Source organism: Halichoerus grypus, chromosome 4, assembly GCF_964656455.1.
Source record: "Halichoerus grypus chromosome 4, mHalGry1.hap1.1, whole genome shotgun sequence".
Lineage (NCBI taxonomy): Eukaryota > Metazoa > Chordata > Mammalia > Carnivora > Phocidae > Halichoerus > Halichoerus grypus.
This window is the reverse complement of record NC_135715.1, coordinates 119,168,571-119,193,510: the sequence shown is the minus strand read 5'-3', so window position 1 is coordinate 119,193,510 and position 24,940 is coordinate 119,168,571. Positions and strand designations below refer to the sequence as shown.

Sequence of the window (24,940 nt, the reverse complement as noted above, 5' to 3'; positions counted from 1 at the left end):
GCTTAACTAGGAGAATGTGGCTGAAGAGGCATGTTGGAATTCCCAAGTCTAGCTCATAAGAACCCTTGCAGCTTCTGTGCAGGCCTCTGGAAACATTTGCTCTAAAGCTTCCCCTAGAGCTTCCTTGATAGTTTTCTGAGGACCTTGAGACCACTCTGCTGGAGAAGCCACAGATAAGCCCTTCAGTTGACCATCCTAGCACAGCCTGGCCTTTGAGCCATCAGAGCAAGGTGCCAGACATGGAAGAGAAGCTATCTTGGACTCTCCAGACCAGCCATGTGCCAGCTGAATACCACTGAGTGATTTCAGTCAATGCCATATGAAGCAGAGGAAGTATTCTGCTGAGCCCTGCCTAAACTTCTGACCCACAAAATCATGAGATATTAAAAAAAAAAAAAAATGTTCTGTTTTAAGCCACTAAATTTGGGGATAATTTGTTATGCAGTAATAGAAAATGGGAATGAAGACAAACAGATAACAAAACCTGACTATGACCAACTTTAAATACCAGGAATCGAGGATAAAATTATGAAGGACTGAAGGATTAAAAGACAAACAAAATGGTTTACATTCTGAAACAGCTTCCTACTGTGAATCAGAGTCCTTCAAATTAAGGATGCTACTAATATCCAGTTATACCTACTTAATTGTTCTCCTAGTCTTTGAGAGCAAACCTCTTATCCTTTCTGTTTTTGGCTCTTACCCTCTGTGCCTTGCTCTAATTTAAAAATCCCAAGTCAGAGGAAAATATATTTCCTTAGTCTGTGCTGCTGAATCATCCCATTCATATATACATAAGCAGGTGACAGAAAATGGTCTCATATTTTAAAGTAATTAGAGAAGCTAGATATTTCATAAGAATATAGAATGTTGGAGTTGAAATTAGAGATCATCATTTTCACCTGCCAATTTAATGAAAATATTCAATACCTGAGATATTGTTACTTTCCCAGAAGAAAAAATCTACATGTTTATATCTTAAATCCAACATTTCTAATTTACTTTATTACTTTTAAAGCTAAAGTCCTAGACCTGGGGTCTTGGGCTCCTGTGAATTCCATAAATGGGAACTAAATCTCCCATGAATTCCAAATCAACACGAATAAAGTTGTGTATATATGTAACTGGGAATGGTTTCATACACTTCATCACATTTTTGAAGTGGTTTGTGATCTCTGTTCCAAGTTAAGAAACAATGCCTTAAAGAAAGCCAGACATATATTCTTGTATAAAAAAAGTGTAATTTTATTATGCAAATGTTTTTGTCACATATCTGTTATTTGTCAATAACATTTTAAATAATGACCTTTCTAAAAATAACAGATTATGTATATATGTATAAAATATTTGACCCTATGGGGCACCTGCATGACTCAGTCAGTAAAGCGTCTGCCTTTGGCTCAGGTCATGATCCCAGGGTCCTGGGATCAGAGTCCTGCATAGGGCTCTCTGCTTAGTGGGGAGCCTGCTTCTCCCTCTCCCCACTGTTCATGCTCTCTCTCTTGCTATCTCTCTCAAATAAATAAAATCTCTAAAAAAATAAATAAAATATTTGACCCTAGGTCAGTGTTTCCTTATATTATTTTCTTCAGAAATTTATTATTATTTATAGTTCTTTAAATCCTTAGTATGTCTCAGATACAATTCCAATATCTTTGTATTCTTTATCTCATTCACGATAACAAAAATGGGATCTGTGAGATAAATGAAAACCTCAAAATCTCAAAAATGAGGTTCTGTGAGATAAACATTATTAAAATTACTACTTTATAGATGCAGAAACTGAAGTATAAAGAGATTACATAATTTGTCCTAGGTTACATAGCTAGTACTGGATTATGACTCTACTTCTGATTAATACATTCATGTATGTTTGGTCAAAAAAGTAGAAATATTTATTGTGTTTATGTTTTAGTTTACAGAGAAGACAGGGTAAGAAGGGAGAGCAGTTATTGGTATATTCAAGTAATAGGAAATTTTTAAAAGATGGTAGAATAAAAAAAAAATTGGAAGCAGGTATGGGAAAATAGGGGTTATTAGGCAAAGATCCTAGGATAGGAGAAAAGAAGACAACGGATAACATGCTCAAAGCTTTATCTGTGGGAGACACCAACTATTGTTCCAAATCTTTCTTCATCGAAATTTAGTGCCCTTCACCATGATGAAACCAGGCTGACTCCTTACAATCCAGGGTCCTTTTCTCTTTTTCCACCTTTACTCATTCCTATCCACTTTTCCCATAATTGGCATCCCCTCTTACCTTCCACTCAGCTGGACAATTCTTAAGCAAAGCACATTTATGGTACTAGTTGCTACCACATTTTCCCTGAGGTGCTTTTCTACTTACTCTCTTTTATACATATTTGTGAGGAATTTTCCAAGTGAGGCCAATAAATACCAGAAGACAATGGGAAATCAGACCATCTTGTAACTCTTATTAGAAAGGTTCTACAGGTAAAACAAAAACAAAAACAAAAAACCTCCTTTCAATGTTAATGTCCCCAGGAGTGTGATCTGGGATGAAGTTCAGAATTAAATATAGAATCTTGGATGACATAGGTTTGTGAGAGAAAGATCTGGCTTTCAGTACCAGAATGGAATGGCATCTGAAAGTAGAAGAATAAAAGAGCCTTCTTTAGCCTCTCTGGGCCATGCCTGGGGAAGACTAGATTGACCCCAAAATATAATTAAGAAAGCTGTGGACCACATACAATGATACATTAAAAAGAACATTCACCAGAATCAGGTAGGAGTTATTCCTGGAATGCAAAGACAGTTCAATATTGACAAATCAATCAACATCATACACCACATTAACAAAAGAAAGGATAAAAATCATATGATCATCTCAATAGATGCAGAAAAAGCATGTGACAAGATTCAACATCCATTCATGATAAAAACTCTCAAAAGTGGGGTTAGAAGAAACAAACCTCAACATAATAAAGGCCACATATGAAAACCACACAGCTAACATCATACTCAATGCTAAAAAATAGCTTTCCCTCTAATTTCAGAACAAGATAAGGATGTCCACTCTTGCCATTTTTATTCAACATAATACTAGAAGTCCTAGCCACAGCAATCAGACAAGAAAAAGAAGTAAGAGGTATCCATGTTGGTAAAGAAGAAGTTAAACTATTTGCAGATGACATGATACTATACATAGAAAATCCTAAAGAATCCACCAAAAAACTATGAGAATTAATAAACAAATTTGGTAAAGTGGCTGGGCTAATACCAGGTTAATTGATTAATACAAAATTAATATGCAGAAATCCATGGTGTTTCTATACACTAACAAAGAAATTACAGAAAGAGAAAAAAAAACAACACTATTTATAATTGAACCAAAAAGAATAAAATACCTAAGAATAAACTTAACCAAAGAAGTGACAGACCTGTACTCTGAAAATTATAAAACACTGATCAAAGAAATTGAAGATGTCACAAACAAATGGAAAGATATTCCATGTTCATGGATTGGAAGAGTTAATATCATCAAAATGTCTGCTTTACACAAAGCAAGCTACAGATTAAATACAATACCTATCAAAATACCAATAGCCATTTTTTTTTTTTTTTTGCAAAACTAGAACAAATAATACTGAAATTTGTGTGGAACCACAGAAGACCTTAGATAGCTAAAGCAATAGTGAGAAAGAGGAACAAAGTTGGAGGTATCACAATTCCAGACTTCAAGATATACTACAAAGCTGTAGCAATCAAAACAGTATGGTTCTGGCACAAAAATAGACACATAGATCAGTGGAACAGAAGAGAGAGCCCAGCAATAAGCCCACATTTATATGGTCATTTAATCTATGACAAAGGAAACAAGAATAAACAATGGGGAAAATACAGTCTTTTCAATAGCCAGGAAAACTGGACAGCTACAAGGACTATTTTCTAATACCATACACAAAAATAAACTCAAAATGGACTAAAGACCTAAATGTGAGACCTGAAATCATAAAAATCCTAGAAGAGAAGACAGGCAATAATCTCTATGACTTTAGCCATAGCAACATTTTCTTAGATATGTCTCCTAAGGCAATGGAAACAAAAGCAAAAATAAACTATTGGGACTACATCAAAATAAAAATCTCCTGCACAGGAAAGGAAACCATCAACAAAACAAAGAGATAATAAACTGAATAGGAAAAGATATTTCCAAATGATATATCCAGTTGGGGTTAATATCTAAAATATATAAAGAACTCATACAACTCATCACACACATACAAAAAATCCAATTAAAAATGAGCAGAGGACCTGAATAGACATTTTTCCCAAAGAAAACTTATAGATGGCCAATAGACACATGAAAAAAATGCTCAACATCACTTATCATCAGGGAAATGCAAACCAAAACCACAATGAGATAACACCTTACATCTGTTAGAATGCTTAAAATCAAGAAGACAAGAAACAACAAGTGTTTGCAAAGATGTGGATAAAGAATCCTCAAGCACTGTTGGTGGGAATGTGAATTGGTACAGCCACTAGGGAAAACAGTATAGAGGTTCCTCAAAAAATTAAAAATAAAAATACAATATGATCCAGTAATTTCACTATTGGGTATTTATTCAGGGTAAAAGAATACACTAACTTGGAAAGATATATGCAACCCTATGTTTATTGCAGCATTATGTACAACAGCCAAGATATGGAAGCAACCTAAGTGCCCATCAATAGATGAATGGATAAAGAAAATATGTTATATATACATAATGGAATATTACACAGTTATAAAAAAGGATGAGATTGTGCCATTTGAAGTACACATGGATGGACCTAGAAGGTATTACGCTAAGTAAATAAGTTGGTCAGATAAAGAGAAATACCATATGATTTTACTCATAAATGGAATCTTTAGAAAAAACAAATAAAAAGCAGAATCAGAACAATAAATAAAGAGAACAAATGGATGGATACCAGCGGGGAGGGGGGTTGGGTTCAGCAAAATGGTTGAATGGAAGAGGGAGATACAGGTCTTCAGTTACGGAATGAGGAAATCATGGGACTACAAAGCTGGAGAATACAAAGAATACAGTCAACAATATTGTAATAGCAATGTGATGGGACAGATGGTGGCTACACTTGTGGTGAACATAGCATAATGTATAAACTTGTCAAATCACTAAGTTGTACACCTGAAACTAATGTAACATCATGTGTCAACTTATACTCAAATTAAACAAACAAACAAAAAAACCCCCATAATCAGAAAAAAAAAACCCTACATGTTTTATGTAAAAAAGAAACTACAAATTTTATGACACAGCAGTTACACTCCCAGGAACATACCAACATAAATGCATTTGTATGTTCATCCAAGGACAAGTACACAAATTCTCATAGCAGGACTGTTCATAATAGCTCCAAACTTGGAAATCACCCAAATGCCCATCAACAAAAAGATGAACCAATATAAAGTGTTCTAGTCACATAATGGAACTCTACATAACAATAAGAACAGCTCATCTACACAACATTACGCCAAGCAAAAGAAGTCAAACACAGATGAGCACACAGTGTCTAATTCCATTTCTATAAAGTTTAAGAACAGGCAAATCTATGATCTTAGAAGTCAGATTTATGGAAGGGTAGTAGCCAGAAGGGGCAGGAGGGACTTCGAGGGGCAGGAGAGGAGGAGGCTTTGGAACGTTCTGGTGCTTGATGCTGGTTACACAGTGTGTCTGGGGTGTGAAAATCTATTGAGCTATATACTTATAAACTATGCACTTTTCTGAATCATGCTGAACTTCAGTAAAAAGTTAAACATTTTTTAAAAACTAAGAAAAATTTTGTGGAGAGTGAGAGTGGAGAAGGTGGGTCATAGAAGATGCTAGTATATTTACAAATAAAACACAGCTTTCATGCTATGGTTCCTATTAGGCCATGTATTTGTAACTTCTCACCTAACTACCACACTCCTCTACGACTCTACTTACCGCCATGGGGAAAAAGACTGCTGTGAGCACAATGTGGTGTCGGACACAAATGAACATTTCTGGGCAGCGTATCTGTTGAACCTACACCTAAGAAGCCCGCCAAGAGGCCCACACCTCATTGCTTTCCTTCCTTGTTTATTTCTTTGTTAATAAAATATAGTGACTCTAAACACAGGAAAGTCCAATGGAAGAAAATAGAGCATAGCCTATGCAAAATCTCCTTAGATTGTTCTTCAGCCCATCAGCATGGGCTTCCAAGTTTTCTTATTTTATTTGACAATGAAGAAGTTATATTTTCATTGTCAAAGGTGGAGACTCTAGATTGGTTAACTGTTAATTTGAGATGATAAATTATGTTCCCAGTTGTGTACTTTACAGATTTGACAGGAAAAAATCTAACCTCGATATATAACTTTTCCTGAAAATGTCCATTTTTCAAATATGGATTCACAATATTCACAGAAATAAGTTAAACCTGATATTGCATAGACTTCCTCAAAAATAGGACCTATGACTATGAAAAATATTTGATTTTGATAATATTTCATCTGATTTATGTGTTTTATTGTTGAACACCCAACCATCAAGATGTCCACTAGCAGTGCAACTATCAGGCAGATATAAATATCAGTAAGAAGAAAATGTGATTTTACAATTTTGGGGTTGACCAAATATAAATTACAATAGATGGCACAGGATTTTAATGGCAGGAGTCAGAAAGTGCATGGATGTCTGTTATATATATTCTCTTGAGAAGGATTTCATAATGGTCTGAAATTACAAAATAATTTTATAGGAGAACTTCTGAGTTTTGGAAAGAAGGATGCTGGCAAATATTATTATGTCATGTTTACTTAGTTTTCCAAACGTGGGGAAATCTGCTATCAGATTAACCTATAATGATATTTCAATCAAAATGAGAATTTTATATGGCTTTACCTTCCAATATATTAAAAGTAAGGCACTTTTATTATTGCTAGAGAAAATACAATATATTAAACAGCCAAAAATGAAATTGAAATTAGTCAATATCTCCCAAACAATTCTGAATCTGGAAAAAAAAATACACACACACACACACACACACACAAATGTATGTGTGTGTATATATATGTATATATATATATATATATATAAGTGTGTGTATATATATTCTTTCTCATGTGGAAAAAATATATATACATAAGTATGTCTATATATGCATACATACATTTTATTATGTGGAAAAATATATATTCTTATATCACTACATGTATTTCATATATGTATATCAGCACCATTTTTCTTTTGCTGGTATAACCAAGAAATTGAGTAAGTTTATACTCTATTTTGTAAATGAAAGTTTAAACTTGCTACATATAAAAAATGAAAAAGTAACCCTACTATAATCATACAAATTAATAAGAAGATGTTGGCCAATACATTATCAAGATGAATCACAATTCAGTGACATTATTGTATCTTCAAAGAGATAGCTTTTAAAAAACTAATTGTCTCTTTGTAGATAGAATTTCAAAAAAGGGCATTTATTTTGGGTGTCAGAGAAGTCACTGAACTAGAGCATTTACTTGAAACTGACAGTAGAGAAGTCTAAAAGACTTATGGATTTTCTCTAGATTTTGGTAAGACAAGAATTTGCCTCCATAGAAGTCTACATCCTACTCAATGCCATAATGATTGCTATCTGTGTCAGTCCACTTAGCCACTTCCAGAGATAGTCACTTCCACATACAGTTTATTCAATGCCTCATAAGCAGAATGACTAAATAATTATTGTTCAAATCAGGACAATGTTGTGAGTGAAAGGGGATGCTACTAATAATTATGCCCAGATAACAGGCATGCACCATGACTGTCCTAAACAAATAATTATATATAGTCACCCTTCTTCAAGGTTTCCTGTGTCATGGTTGAAAAATTTATTAGAAGTTTTTCATTTTGAGTTGAAATCTGTTTTTTTTTTCAATTTTAAACCAGGTGCTAATAAATGTAGTGTTTTTATTCATTGACACGTAAGTTTCTCTGACAGTAGAATTTGAGTTAGAAAGATAGTTCTGATAAGAAATCAAATCCAACCTCTTACTCAATTCTCATTAAAGCATCTCTAAAAGACAGACATCTAGCCTCTGTTTGAATATTTCCCAGGACAAGAGGCTCATTGCATTGCAAATCAATTCATTATATTCCTGGAAAGCTTCTTGATCAAGAACTTAAAATTGCTTATAATTTCTTATCTTCTGCATCTGTACAAGTGTCTAACTCTTCCACATAATATCCCATTTTAGTAAAAACATTGCACCATCTCTTACCTTATTTCCCAAAGCCCCCCTTCCTTCCACTGTTGTTTATATATCATAGATCGAAGACTCATTACATATCGTTACATCTAATTTGTTGTTCATTTTGATCAATTAAATAACTTACTCAGACACTTGAGAACTAAGTTCTTAATTCTGATGGGAATTTTTTATTGGAAATATAAATAAATTATGCTAAAATAATAGAATATCCTAAACCATTAAGTTGTACAAAATCCCTAATCAAAGTTCTCAAATTTTGTTAACTGAGACGTTGCACCAAAAATGCACAAAATTTATATACAAAACAGTTTTAAAAAAATTAAAATAATGTCATAATGGAGCTCATTTAGTAATGACAATTCTGACAGAATAACTTTCAGTCATAAGAACACCATCACTATAACTTCATTTATCTTACTTTCAACCATATAAATTACAAAGATTTAACTATTTAATATATTTTATTGATATTTCCATATATTTAGAATATGCCGTAAGTCAAATTGCTAATATGTACTATTTAAATTTTTTTTGCTGAATAAATAAATAAATAAATAAATAAATAAATAAAATTTACTTGCTAAGCCAAACTAACCAAAAATAAACGCTGATCTGAGTTCATTTTTTGTCACTTTATTTGTAAAATATAACAATCTCTTAATTTTGGCTCATGTCTCTTGCAATTAAAACATGAATTAGTACTTACTTCATTGACCATGTGTTAATGAATGCATGTGTATGTGTGCACATGGTCTAAAGTAGAGCTTTCGCATCAGGTGGCTTATAGACCGTTATCAATATGGCGGCCACCTGCTCTTCAGGCATCGACAACCCCACATTAACAGTAACTACTTCATATTAATGCTGCTTCTGGTAAAAGCATGCAAAACGCCTATTTGTCAAATAGGCATCTTAACTTTTCAGAAACTGTTTCCACCTTCCTTTGCAAAGCCCTAACCCTGTCTCCCTAACTCACCTTTCCATCCTGGCCTATAACTATTGCCCCACATTCTTTTATACCAAAGACTTGCTGCAAAGCTCTCTTTACCTTACCACCCCATTGGATAAAGATAACTATTAACAATAGCGTTTTTATTTTCTAAATAATTTGTGTTAACATGCTAAAGGAGAGCTACTCCCAAAAGACTATAAATTATTAGGATGCTGAGGTAATCTGTCATTAGTGTTTAATATCTGGTAGGCAAGTATATGGCTAGTCTTTTTATTTGTATTGTTTTATTTTTGCAAAGGATTATTTAGATTTAAAGGAGCCTCAACTGAGAAGTTTAATGTACTTTCTGTCATTATTGGATCTAGAAAAGACTATGTTTCCTAATTTTCTAAAGGTTATCTTTGACTCTGTTCACTTTTCAGAGGTATATGTAAATAAATAACTCCAGAATTGAACTCATATTTTATTTAAAATAGCTACAAGATGATGATAACATAGACATCCAGGCAAAGATAATCTACCAGAACACCTAATGCGGGGGACTGAGCCTGAGGGTATTTGAAATAAGAAATGTGCAATTTGTAACCATCTGACCATCAATAACTTTATGTAAATGACTACTGCTGAGTGTCAGAGTGAGCCATTCAATTGAGTTAAGAATTAGAATTGAAACTTAATGTAATTGATTATATAAGTGTTAAGCTGTTCAATTTTAGTTATGCTAAAATTAAATAATGAAATGGGGGCACTCTGAAGATGACAAGATGAAAGCAGGTATGATAAAGCCTCTGTATGTACCTGGATCATGTTTGATCCATATTTAATGTTCTTACATCAAATAAAAACTCTTAGCCAACTCTTGACAGTAAAAATCCATGCATCTTACACAAGTGTTCTTGATCATTTACACCAATTTGAAAAACGTTGTAATTTTCTACTTTGCCTAGTTGAACAAGCCTTAAGGAAATGAAAATTAATCATGACCATCCAATCCAAGTGGGGTAGGATTTACTTATTGGAAACTTCAGAATATTGCAGAAGTTACACACACACACATACACACACACACACACCATGATTAGACTAGAGCTATACATGTTTCATTTGAAGAAGCAGAAACTAAATGTATGAATAATTTTGGTATCTAAATTCTAGAAGGTAGTGATAATTCCGTGAATAAATCTATATTAGTTAAGTGATATTTATTCACTCTAGAAACTACCTAGATTTGGTAATGATAAAATCATTTGAGGGGCTAATTATCTGAGTTTCTGAGTTGTTAATCGAAGACTGAGGATACAATGATCCACCCTTACTGTTCAAATTCAATATTTTTGTAACATTCAATAAACATAATTTATACCATCTGTTTATTAACTTTATGGACCATGAATACAATTCAAGATACTTGGAAAGAATTACTGTAATGGGAACTGATATAATCATTTAATAGATTTATTTAAAATTATAACTGCCATAGCTGATGTAACTGTTGAAGCTAATACTTTTATTTATGTTCCATGGATAAAGATAAATAATACTTTCCATAAGGAGAGTCATCTGATTGTGGCATTCTGCTTATATTATGACCCAGAGAGATCACTGAAATCTTAAAAAAAAAAAAAAATCCCATGCATTTTACTAAACTCAAACTTAAATTGCTCAACAAACACTTCTGGAGCACCTAAAATTTGCCAAGCTTGGGGTGGGGGTGGGGGCAGTGCTGTTTTAACAAAAAATAATCCCTTAAGCCATAAAGGCTAAACCAGCCAGATTTTACTTCAACAATTAAATTCTTTTTTAATATATCTTTTTGTATATCAATTGTTACAATATGTATAGTAGTCTGGGAGAAAACACTTGCAGTGGATTTAGCATAGAGAAGATTAGTTACCAGAATACATAAATATCTATGGATTTATAAAAGGGCAAAAGCTATCCAATAGTAAAATGAACAAATGATCCGAATAAAAAGAAGAAATCCAAGTAATAAAAAAAAGGTGTTCATTCCTAGTAGCAATATGAAAAAAAACCTAGACATATATGTAAATCTATATGCAAATATAAATAAATATACACATATATGTGCACACACACATAGATATGCAAAAATAAAAAGTATTGAAAATCTAGAGTGGTGATAGCACATTGTAAGTGCTCAAGAGTTCTGGTGGGATAATGGTTACAGTCTTTTTTTGATGGAATTTCTGAAAACATATACCATATGATCTAATAAATCAACTTCTGTGAATATATCTGACTAATTATAACAAATATCTAACACTAATTGAGTGTTTAATATTTGCCAAGCATTGTTCTTTATATATCTTTTTTCATTTAAGTCTCAAAAAACTTTATGGGGAAGGCCCTATTATTACAATTCCCATTTTATGGTAAGGAAGCTAAGTATAGATAGGTTAAGTAAATACAGAAGGGTTATGTGGAGCGAGGGTCTAAATTAATCCAGGCAGTCTGCCAACAACTCTCTCTCTTAAGCTGCTATGTTCTTCAGAAATACCCTGTCAGGTTCACAAAGATATTGTTTCAAGTATGCTTCTTAACTATTTTATAATAATAGATAACTAAAACCTGACAAATGCTTGTCTTTATTGGTATAATTAAATAAGTTTTAATATATCCACGCAATATAATATTACTTAGTTGCAAAGGTGGAATGATATAATCCTATGTGAATTATATGTAAAACATTATAGGACATACTACCTAGTTAATAGAAAGGAAATTAAAATAGTACCTGTTATATGATCATATTTACTTAACATACGTATATATATGTCTGTATATGTATGCCAATGCATAGGAAAAGGTTTTGAAGGATAGACATCAAATGCTTAACAGAGGGTTATTTGGTGGAAGTGGTGACTGAAACATATATTTTGTTTGCCTCTGACAAATATAGTAAGAAAAAATTGAGCTCGATGAACTCTAAAAACAAAACCAACCAAATAAGCAAAACGAAACAAAAACAAATATAGTGCCTTTATTCACAGAGCTTAGTGGAGGGAAGAAATACTCTAAAAATGCATAAATCCTACACCAGGGGAAGCCACTGGAGTTCCCAGGAAACTAAAATAAACCTGGTCCATGAATGATGAATGCACATGGATAATGATGGCACTTTATGCAGAGGTACACTCATACATTAGCTCGTCAAATACTATTAAGTCATCAAATAATATTTTAGACATATGCAAAAACCTAAAAGCTGGAGGGAGCATCCTAAACTGTAGACCTGACTATAGTGCCACATGGTAGGTATGTGGAAAGCTAGGGTTGAAAACATAGGAAGAAGGGCTGGAAGGCTGGGTGAGAACCAGATCACACACATTCCAGATTTTTGACTTTCTGGTAAGTCCTGGTACTGTTACTTCTGGTAACAATTAAACGATTGTTAGGTAAGTGAGAGATCAAATGAAATTTACTTTTAGGAATGTCCTCCAGCAATATGGTAAAAGTGGGTGAAAAGCGGGCAAGCTTTGAGGCTGGAGGTGCATCAGGATAATCAGGAGTTTTTCCGGATGCGGGATGACTGGAAGAATGAGGATAACTGAAGGCATTTGAGGAAACTTAGCAGGTAGACTAGAAAGGAATTAGAGATTCATTTGATTTTGATACTTCTAAGTTGAGAAGGAGAAACCAAGGAAAATGTAGGGAGTTCACATCAGTATCTCTTTTAAATCCTGACAATGTGCTCCCCATGTATTAAGCACTTAATTTCATTTTTCATTTAAACTAATTAAATGTGATGATGTAGATGGTTAACTTTTTAAAGGCGAAGGCAACATCTTTTCTGTGTTTGCATCCCCCCCTCCCTGGCATAGTACAGATCAGGAACTTAATAAATACTTACCCAATGAAGATAGAAGCAAGGAAGTATTACCATAAATATACAAATAAATACCCATAAAATGCCAATAAAAATCCCAATGATAAAAATTGACCTAATGTCTTAAAGAATTCAAAAGTGTTTAACCGTAGGAAGGAAAAACAGTTGTGGGTCCATTGTACCAATACTGAGTATAGCTCTCATCCCTTACTTGCACATTTAGCATTTCATGGTATCGACCAGATAACTGAATTGCATGTTATTACAATATAGCATATTAAAATGATTTAGAATTTCTTCCTCATCATATCATATTCACTAGGTGATACCATGGTTGATGCTGCTGAAAAAGTGTTTATTAAATGATAAAAATATAAAATTCATAGGTGCAAATGTACTTTATGTTCAGAATTGCTGCACTCTTTTCAGATGAATTCATGTAAACCCAAACAAAAACTGATATCCCTGGATTATTAAAAAAAAAAAAAAATCTGCATGCTGCACATTTTGCAGGGAACATCAAACCTGTGCTTATAAAATCAGCCTGGAACCACATTTTTATGACTTATAAAAGAAATTAGGCCCTACACTCAAAGGGCTGGTTATTAAATATTTTATCTTTAAAAAAATCACCAGGCTGAAAAACATTTGTATTTCATAGATAAAAATTTCAAGAGATGGAAATGAATATAGGTCTTGAACTTTAATAATGATCCAAAGATGGTGCTAACAAAGGCTGCCTTTGATGAACTGATTTTTCTAAAGTATTTTTAAAAGGTTAGCAAATAGAGTTAACCTTCAGAGTAAGTTCAAGGGTGTGTTTCTAAATGTGTGGTTTCTGTTTATCTGGAATACAGATCATAATGCTCCAGTACTGCCAAAGGAAAATAAGCTGTTTTCCCAGTTACATACAAATACCTTTAAAGTATGTTTTGGGGATCTTTAAATTCTATTTTCTATTTGATTTTCTGCTCAAAACAGGAGCACAAGCTGTCCATTAAGAAAAGGAAGAACAACCGGAGATTATGTAAGGACAGCTGCTTCTACTCACCATGTCAATTGATAACACAGTTAGAAATCCACCTCTCCCAAAAAGAAAATCAATATTTATAGAACAGCCAGCATTTCGAATATATGGTTAGTGTTATAACCACACTCCATTTTAAAGTTCTTAAGCTTTTTACCTGTGACCAACAGGAAAAATTGTTGCCATTTATAATGGGGTGCTCTGTGAAGTGGTTTCTGCTTACATCACTTCATTTCAAAGGATTTGCTAGGACAATCAGATTGCCTCAAGCTGAAACAGCCCAATTACTAGTAAAAACTGCCTCAGACCTTAAGAGCCTACAGGGCTTTAAAAATAGGTGATGCTATAGTATTTGCATCCTAAAAAAGGCAGCCAAAAAGCAAACTAAACAAATGTTGAAAATGTATTCTTCAACGTTATTTCAAAGTATTTCTACTCTTCATTCATATACCCATTAGAGAGACATAATTAGACTTTGCCAGCTCTGGCGATATGGCCAATGGCTAATGGGCATAGCCAAGACAATTAGGACATACAGTAAATATTTTGAAAAAATAAATCAGATAAAGGTAATTCACATACATAGTTATTTATACATCCCATTGTAACTTCAAATTAATGGGGGTCATGAGAAAAATAAAAATCAACATGTGTAAAAGTAATCTTAAGTTTATGGGCTCTTGTATTATGCTGCTCTATTACAGAATGTTATTGTCTACCTAAATCGTGTCTGTTTGATTTTATATTAGTCCTGGAAGGTAAGATTGTATTACTGTGTGGGCCTATAATTATGGTGTAATTATCATACCCTAAGAACACGGGCTAAGCCAATGGGACCTTCTTTTCGGTTGGCAAACACAGAGGAATGACATCGTGGATATATGAAGAGCACTTTTCACCTCTCTCTTACCAGTGAGCCCTTAATCAGGGCATCAGAGAAGTGGGACAAAGGCTCCCAATTTGCTGCAATTCTTGTGAGATTCCCTGGGATAGACCAGACATCCATGGAGAATTCAGTAGAAAAGAAGAAAAATAAGTGGCTTCCTTTTAAAATGCATTCATTCATTTAGTCATTCACTGAGTCTTCTAATTATTTAACACATATTTTTTCAAGGACTGCACAGTGCCAGGAAAGTTGCACAGCGCTATAACTTCCAGTCTCTGGATGTAGAGACATGTAATAAACATAAAACAGTATGGTACATAGTAATACTTTTTTCAGGACAGAGCAGAAGCAGAAACCAAACAATAAAGTAGGTAGGCAGTATTTTATAGGATATATTGAAAGGAAGCAAAGTTGTCAGAATTCAGTTCATAAAGACTCAGTACTTAAAGATGGCATTTTGAGAAGCTGCATAAGAGGAGAATAAGATTCTGTAATAGAAGCCCTGATGTAAAAAATGGGAGTCTCCTCATAAAAGATGCCCGACATCTTCGGCAAATTAACAGATACATGGAGGTCCTTCTAGAAAGAATTACAACAATTTCCTCAGCTAGATTATTAAGGAAGTTCTAGAGAATTAAACAGAACTCAATATAAGCTCTTTAGAGTTTTTCATAAATACATGTGTGTGTTTGTGTGTTTCTATGTATATTATAGCAAAGGATGTGAGTCTAAGTGTAGATGTCCATTCATGGATGCCTCTACTATCCCCGTACACCAACTACTCTCTTTACAAACTTTTCTGTTACTCAAGGCAATGAAAAACAGAATCCCAACAATTCTAGATGATACCAAAGAAATCCATGATTTTGATTATAAGAGTATCAGAAACCATCAGTAATAACTAAAATAGTTATTCACTCAAAAAACATTCAACACCATACAAGTGACAGATTCCTGACTTCCCAATACAATACATTTTATCTATTTTTGGGTGATCTGAAAGTTGCCCAGGGCTAGAATTGTTTTTGAAGTCCAGCTCTAGTTTCCAGTTTACTTCCTTTCCTTTTCCGCTGGGAAGCAATTTATTGTTTTGTTTTTGGTTTTTCCTGTTTGCCCCTACTACAGCAGGCAGGTCCCATGCTCAGCAATGCTGACAGTTTCTGAGACATACAGAAACATAAATGCCCCTTAGGAAGTTCTAGATATTTTCAGCATATTCCCCAATTGTTCTTTTTCTGCTTTCCAAAATACCTTTCTGGATTTAAATGAGCCCATCTCATAAGAGATAAGAACAATAAGCTTCCAAATGATATTTATTGTAATGTAAAAACTACACTTTCCAGAATATACAAACAGTCCCTGTTGAGCAACATAAAGTCAATAGTTGCAGATAGCAAGTGTTCCTTTTTACCCTTTAAACTCTAAAGCCTGTCATTTCATTACAGTTTGAGAAATGGTTCTACCATTTGTCTGCCTTTTTCACTCAATGGGAAATTATACAAAAGACTAACATATCACTTTTTACAAATAATATTCATCATGAGTGGATATAATACACATGGTGGCAATTATTCTCAATTGCTTATATTCCTGAATATAGGTTGTATATAATCACACATAACACATTTCTTTCTTCCATTACTCCTTTCTTCATATTTGAGCTTATAAATTTCTAAAGGTAATGATTTGAATTCAGAAAATATTATCAAAAGAAAATGAAAAGGTTATATAAATGTCACTGCCTTGCTACGAATTTTACATGTTCTTGCCGAACTGAACTCTGTGAATATCTGGACTGGCTTTCTACTATAAAGAGAAATACATCTATGCGTGAAATAGTGTTTCTGACAATAGCTTCTTGACATAGAAGAAGCTTGAAAACGTGTGAAAAAAATCCTTTGCCTAATCACACATTTACACATGCATTGCCCTCATTTTTCTTTCCTATAGTAATACTGGATCTTAATAAGAAAGTTCATACTGCTTATTGCCTCTTTATCTATAAAAGAAGAGCTTTCACAGCCTCATATATACTTTCAGAAATCAGAGCATGTCAATTAGAACCCAAACTGGTAACAGTCAACAAAACTAAAAGATAGTCAACAGAATGGGAGAAAATTAACAAGTCAGGAAATGACAGACGTTGGCGAGGATGCAGAGAAGGGGGAACCCTCCTACACTGTTGGTGGGAATGCAAGCTGGTGCAGCCACTCTGGAAAACACTATGGAGGTTCCTCAAAAAGTTGAAAATAGAGCTACCGTATGACCCAGCAATTGCACTACTGGGTATTTACCTCAAAGATACAAATGTAGTGATCCGAAGGGGCACATGTACCCCAATGTTTACAGCAGCAATGTCCACAATAGCCAAACTATGGAAAGAGCCCAGATGTCCATCAACAGATGAATGGATAAAGAAGATGTGGTATACACACACACACACACACACACACACACAATGGAATATTGTACAGCCATCAAAAAATGAAATCTTGCCATTTGCAACAACGTTAATGGAACTGGAGGGTATTATGCTAAGTGAAATAAGTCAATCAGAGAAAGACAATTATTATATGATCTCACTGATATGAGGAATTTGAGAAACAAGACAGAGGATCATAGGGGAAGGGAGGGAAAAATGAAACAAGATGAAACTGGAGAGGGAGACAAACCGTAAGAGACTCTTAATCTCAGGAAACAAACAGGGTTGCTGGAGTGGTGGGTGGTGGGAGGGATGGGGTGGCTGGGTGATGGACATTGGGGAGGGTAGGTACTATGGTGAGCGCTGTGAACTGTGTAAGACTGATGAATCACAGACCTCTACCCCGAAACAAATAATACATTATATGTTAATAAAAAAAATTTAAAAAAATTTTTATTCTGAAAAAAAAAAAAAAAAAAGGAACCCAAACTGGTTTTTCCAAACCATGTAATAGATTTTAATGTGAAAAAGAGGAGGTGAGCATGAATTTTTGTTGTTTTTCTTGTGGGTTACATAATAATATCATTGATGACCACATGGCCTAAACATAAATTAGCAAAATAGAACTTTAAAAATTATTGTATCAGTACAGTTGAATTCCCATTGTATTAATTTATGCTTTGGTCTCTTTGTTTAAACTTTGAGATCTTGAAGGCCCCTGTATCTTCTCTTTGTTTGTAGCTTCTCATAATGTCTTATTTCCTTAAAAAACAATGTAATGTCTCAGAGGTTGTTTTTTTAATAAGTAATATGTTGGAAAAATTCTAGGAAATTATAAAAATGAGATCATTTATAATCACAGCACTCGGGTATGGAATTTCCTCACACATTATTTTTTTTCTTTTTTAATTCTTTAAAACATTTTTAAAATTCTTTATTAAAATTTATTTTCCTTTTAAATTCTCTTAAAATAAATTTTTAAAAATAAGTAGTATGTTTTATTTTTAAAAATTTAGAAAAGTATAAAAAGGAAAATAATGAAATTACTCACAGTCCCACCACCCAGTGATAGTCTATATTTACTTCTATTTCCATATCTACTCTCTGTAACTAAAGTAGGGTAATATTTTATTATCCTATATTATGCTTTTCCACATATCAATTAATGAGTAATTTGCTATGTCATTTAATATTCTTTAAAAATATACATTTTAATATCTGCATAATTTACCATCCTATATCTTCAGGAAATCATTTAGGCAGTAGAAAACATCTCTTTTTAAACATTAGCAAAATTTTTTACCAACTCAGCCAGCTTTATTTGTGAAACAAGGAAATCTAGGCTTACTTCTCCTTAAAAATATTGCTTTTCTTAAATTGAGGCAATACATATTAACTATATTTGGATCTCTCTGTGTACTGCTGACTCCACTTTTCTAGCATGATTCTTGTGCCAAGAAAGAAACAAAGAAAAAGAGAGTATTTAGGCATGTGAGATAAGTGTAGTGTTTCTCACTTTAGATGAAAAATGACTTCATAGTACAACTTTCTCAAACACGATTTTCTGTAATATTATGGTGATAAACAACATTTTATTTAAACTAGTAGAATAGTAGCAATAATGAAACACGTATTCCGCATGTTTAAAATTTTCTTTTCCCCTGCAGAGGAAGAAATCATCTTTACCTGGGGATATGATATAGAAGAAATCTTTAAATTCATCCATCCAAACTTCTGCCAGTCTCCTGTTGTTCTTGTTGATGACATGACCAGTACCACCAGGAAAAGTGTAGGGAGTTGCCTTCCGAAAAACATGACCAACATGGGAGCAAGTCACAATCTCCAGAGAGCCTCCACATTGCCAAATCTGGGAAAAGGAGCAATGGATCTATCACAATCATTGTAAATAATGCAGTAATATTTATTGTCCGACAAGTCTAACCAAGGCCAAATCTTAGATTTTATACGGTTCAAACAAACATTGGATAGGCACAAAATTTAGAACAGGTATACTCAGTTTGGCAAAAGATTCTAATTTAGAATAGCTTTATCTATGTAAATATTGTAGCACTGGATTTGTGGAAGTAAGATGCATTTATTTTTTCATGTGCCTTTATCAGACTACCAAAGTTTCAGTTTCTAGTAGTTAACCTAATTGCTATTTAATAGATATTTAGTATCTAAAATCTGCTATGAATTAATGAATTTGTACGTGTTAGATGCCATGGTAAATAAAATTTGATGCGTAGAAAAACCTATTATACTCCATTCATCTGCAATTTTAAATGACCTTTAATTCTCAGCTTTCCTAAATCCACTGCGTCTTACACCTTTGGATATGCCATTCTTATTAAAATGTGCTAGGACTCCTTTACATCTGCTCAACATGTACGCATCCTTCAAAATCTGTCTCCAAGTCATTTCTTCTAGGAAGCTATGTGGAGAGGTTTAGTATTTTGTGACTTTTGTACTTTAAACATCCTTTCTATTTTTTTAAAGATTTATTTATTTATTAGAGAGAGAGAGAGAGAGAGAGCATACATGAGTGAGGGCAGGGGTGGAAGGAGAGAATCCTCAAGCAGACTCCCCACTAAGTGCAGAGCCCAGCTCAGGGCTGATCCAATGACCCATAAGATCATGACCTGAGCTGAAATAAGAGTCTGGTGCTCAACCGAGTCACCCAGGTGCTCCTTTAAACATTCTTTCACGAAGAACTGATTGCACCATCTTGTAAGCAATTGTTTACTTCACTATCTCTCCTTTAAAACTACAAAGTTTAGAAAACAAGATGTCATATACTCTTGGAGTCCTGGATTTACTGTGTAGTTGAGGTTAGTTATTCAGTATCCTGAACACATTTATTTCTATAAAATTACATTGTTTAGCCATAGGTTATACTAACAGCATATGTGTATATGCATGTGTATATATAGATATACACACATATAACATACATATATATGTTTGTTACATACATGTAACACATTGAATATGTGCTACAGGTTGTTTATCCCAATAAACAAGAGCCACAGTTATTGCTATATGTAATTGGAAGGATTGGGTTTTATATTGTAACTAACATTGTTCTTTTTTGTTCTTATTTTAAGGAGAGTTGCTTATTTTGAAAGATAAAGTTTTCTCCAGTCGACCCCTCAGGCAATTTTCATCTTAGAAGAGGGTTGTCCTTGGGCTTGGGTAGCAGTAAGAGACATTCATTTTTATCAGAAGATGGAAGATGGTAAATAACAAGTTATATTCATCAACACTGGCTTGTGCATTACATGTGCAATCTATCTATTCTTTCTCATTTCTAATTGTTTAAACAGCATAATGTGAACAGTAAAGAAGTTTCAACCTAACACTAAAATGGAATGGAATTCACTATCGCCCTCAAAAGACAGGATAGAGCATTCTTAAATAATCAGAGTATTTAATTGATTGGTAACTCTCTCATCTTTGTCACATTAAATCTATAAGCCTTCTTGGAATTATGCAATTCTTCCATTCTTCCATCCCATTAAAATGGAGGAAGCAGATCCTTCTCCTATCAAAGATAAATCAATACTTGTACGTCAGTCTAGACCATATGCCTAAGTAGATCTTAAGAACTTCACTAGTCTGGTACTTCCTTTGATTTTCTCCAGAAACATTAACAATTTTGCTCATTACTAGATAATGTTTTACCTTCACATAACATCTTCTAAAATCTCCTATCTTTTAAATAGATTTTTAAAATAGATAAACAAGTAAAAAGATTACAAACACAACAAAAAGTTCTTCCCTTGGTCCATATTCTCTTGGTTCAAAGTATCTCATTTCTCTGTTTCCCCTCACTGTAAATTAACCTAAAATTTTTAGGACATATGTTGTTTCTCTTCCTCATAATGAAATGCTCTTTATTTTTACAGTTCCCCAAAACTGCCATGGTGAAAAACACAAATGTTTCCCTTAATGAATATCTAGTAGACTCCTTTCTTGGATTGTCTTGCTTTTCCTCCCAGTACTTCACTGTTTATATGTTTTTCACCCTAAATTTATATTTAAATGTTAGCCTCTACCTTTCTACCTTCCTTTATTCATTCTCCAGGTGGTCTTATTCATCCTATTGTTTTGCATGCCATCTGAATACTCACAACCTCAACAGTGACATCTCAGCCCAGACCTCTCTTCTGGGATCCATACTTGTGTATCCAAATCTACTTGGTCTCTCCTTTTGCATGTCTCAGATACACCTATATAAACACGTCCGCAGTGGAACTGTTGATTCATCCTGGCCCCGTCAGCCAGGTCTGACTTTCTTTTAGTCCTTTCAATCATCAATAAACGTTGCCACCACTAACTCTGGTGGTCAATTAAAACAAAAACAAAAACAAAAACAAAAAAACCCAAAAACAAAAAAAAAAAAGAAAGAAAAATGAAAAAGAAAACAGAAGCCCTCCCCCTTGCTAAACCCTAGAAGTCATTATTGACTTCTTTTTTTTTTTTCATCACTTATATTCAATCTGTTAACAAATCCTGGCTTTCCTATCTATAAAATTAATTCTCCGTATATCCATCTCTCTCTGTCTCTCCACCACCATCCTTGCCCTAATCACCAACTGTCTTGCTGAGCTCACTGTTGCTCTCCTATAATTTGTTTTGTACTGAGAAAGCACAGTGGTATTTTAAAAATTTAATCATTTTATTTTACTTCCGTGTTTAAATAATTCCATGGTTTCTTACAGAACTGTGAATATAAACAAAAACCTTTAGCAGGGCCTCACAGACACTACATGATTCTCTCCCTTGGTCAATAAAGCACTGGTGATATTGGCCCTCTGCCATTTCCTAGAATAACAACTCACACACTCTTTCACACACCAAAGCCTCAACAAGTGCTTTCCCTATACCTGGAATACAGTTCTGTCTGCCCTGCATCTGACTGCCTCTTTCCCATCCTTCTCATCTCAGCCAAAACATCGCAGCATCAGAGAGCTCTTTCCTCATTTCCATATTTAAAGTGTCCCACTCCAATTAATTTCTGCACGAGCACCCTGTTTATTTCCCTCTTTGCTTATCACTAATCTGTAATTTATTCATTTGTTTGGCTGTGCACTTTTTTCCCCAAGGGGCAGTGGAGCTATCTGGTCATGCCCCCACCTCCCCGTCCTCCCAGCCAAGCCCAGTGCCTGTTACATAGGAGATGTCACTGCATGTTGGTTGAATGGAAAAATGAATAACTCAAAATTAACTACCAAAATTAATATTAAAAAAAAAGCATCCTTGGCAGAATGATGAGATTTAACCAGACATATTTTGAAGGGGTTTTAAACAGCATTTATGAAGGAAATATTTTTAGTATCAGACTAACCAGAGTAGTCTAGTAAAATGAAACGCCGCTGTTATTTCACACACTTTGGGATCTGAAGAAATTCTTTGGAGGTCACAGCACAAGAGATAAACATTAGAAATGGTTGATGGCTTATGACAAACAAGGGTGCTAAATGATACAATCTTAATTTTTAATGTTACTAAAGTAACCATTTAGTCAAATTCACATTATCTCTCTCTTGAAAACACGATTTAGTAAATACTCAGGTATTTGTACCAGGCCATTCAGCAAAGTGCCCCAGATTCAGAAGAAATAGCACATGATGTGTTTCACCTGAGAGGGAATTTCAGACATTCTTTTCATTGTGCACTGTTAGTAGTGGTAAAGCTCCCCCTCCTCTTCGATGGATTAGGCATGAATGAACACCTTCCTTCTTCCTTCACCCAAATCATATAGGGGAACTACATGAGTGAAGGAGAGACTGGCATTTCCCTCCCTGTTGGATACTTGCAGAGCACTAAAATCAGCAGACTACCGTGGTGTTACCATCACAACACAGCAGAATGTAGTGAGTGAGATTGTGGGAAAGCCTCAAGTGTAAGGAAAAATGTGATTCTAGTAAAATAAGAAACACTTCTGTCCTAGAGAATCCTGAAGGTGGGCTAGGGTATACTGGACAGCTTGTTGCAGCAGAATTGGTAGGTTCAGTCATGTAGTAATCCTGGGAAAGAGTAGTCTTTGGAGACAACGGGACAAGACTTTAGTGGTTCCCAAACTCTATAGATCATGGAACAAAGAAGAGGGAAAATGAGCTGTGAGACTAGCAATATGGCAGATCAGCAAGAAGATGTAACATTGAGAAAGGCAGTTGGAGATCATACAGGGTGAGAGAGAGGCTAAGATTTAAACCCTCTGCAAAAGGCCCCTGGATAACAGAGGCGATAGAAGGTGAAGCTGAGAACACTTCTGAGAAAACAATGAAACTGTGTATAGAAGACTCAAGGATGGAGGCCACTAGTAGCAAGTGGAACCAAACTGAGCCAACCGCAGGCAGCCATCATAAAACACGAAATCAGATGAAATCTGACATTTCTGTAGCCCTCCTATTTGACATACACCAGGGGAGTGGGAGCCGGGAAAACCCTTCCTTCCCCCTTGTAAGTGCTTCTATCAGCATGGGCCTGGGGAGAGGAGAGAATTTGAGGCAGGCACTGCTTATGAAACAAAAGCTTTAAACTGAACATTACTAGTATTTTTAATAACTGAAATTGGCTAGAAAGCTATTGAGTATATCCTAAATGACATCAGGATTGGAAAGGAATATTCCTCAGAGCATTATATAATGATGGGAGGAAAAAAAAATCATTTTAAGTCTGCGCTTCTCTAAATTTAGATTGTAAAATAAACCCTGTTGCATACAAACCAGTGATTGACAACTGTCTTCTGAGTTCACAATTTGCCTTTTTGCAAATATGGATTAGCACTGTGGTTGGGTAAGGGAGGGCACTTTATTTCCACTCTGTCACCTCTTGGCCCTCCCCTGGTTTGTAGGCTTATGGGTTCTTTGTCCCAAATATGTACACAAAAAGAAGGATCCTGACTTTGAAAACATTCAAATATTGAGTTCCAGTGGTCTCTCTTCTTTCCCGCCTAATAGGCAAAGAGGTAAGGGTGCATGCAAGCGCCGATGTTTGATTATCAGGCTAACTTGCAGTACGATTTTGTGAGCCCATGTACAGGCATAATGCAGCAACAGCTGCTGACTTACAAGACAGAAAGTCAACTTGGCCCCGACTTTGACTCTCACAGATGGAGGCAGTTCTGAAGTATATTTAGGAGTGGTAACACAGGTAGAGGTAACTGTTCCATGACTCAGTGACTACTGGCCCATGCATTGCTTGGGAGCCATAGCCCCACTGACTCCTGGAATAAAGTGAGTACTTCTCCCATTGCCATCAGCGCGCACAGAATGTGTGGATTAACATTCATACTGCATCACCCAGGGATAGCCTCTCCTCAAACTTCGCATGAAAATGAAAAATCAAGGTAGGAATGCATAACATTATGCGTTAATTAGGCTCAGATCTGGTCATAATAGTACCCAATTAGTTAATGTAGAAACAAAACATTTAATTGATCAAATGTTGACCAAATAGTTACTCTGTAATTCGGAGACACTTCAGTAATATGAAGTAATTCAGATGTGAAGAGTTCCCAGAAAACTACATGGATAAACAT

At 34.5% G+C, this 24,940-nt stretch overlaps 1 protein-coding gene across 2 annotated transcripts in view; it reads right to left on the bottom strand.

The window, feature by feature from the left end:
* The window catches only part of GALNT13 (polypeptide N-acetylgalactosaminyltransferase 13), a 543,861-nt gene that overhangs the window by 139,135 nt on the left and 379,786 nt on the right, over nucleotides 1–24,940 (bottom strand). For both annotated transcript variants that reach the window (XM_078070807.1, XM_078070808.1), the window contains exon 9: nucleotides 19,078–19,258. In XM_078070807.1, the coding sequence (XP_077926933.1) occupies nucleotides 19,078–19,258 (181 nt within the window). The remainder of the gene's footprint in view (nucleotides 1–19,077; nucleotides 19,259–24,940) is intronic.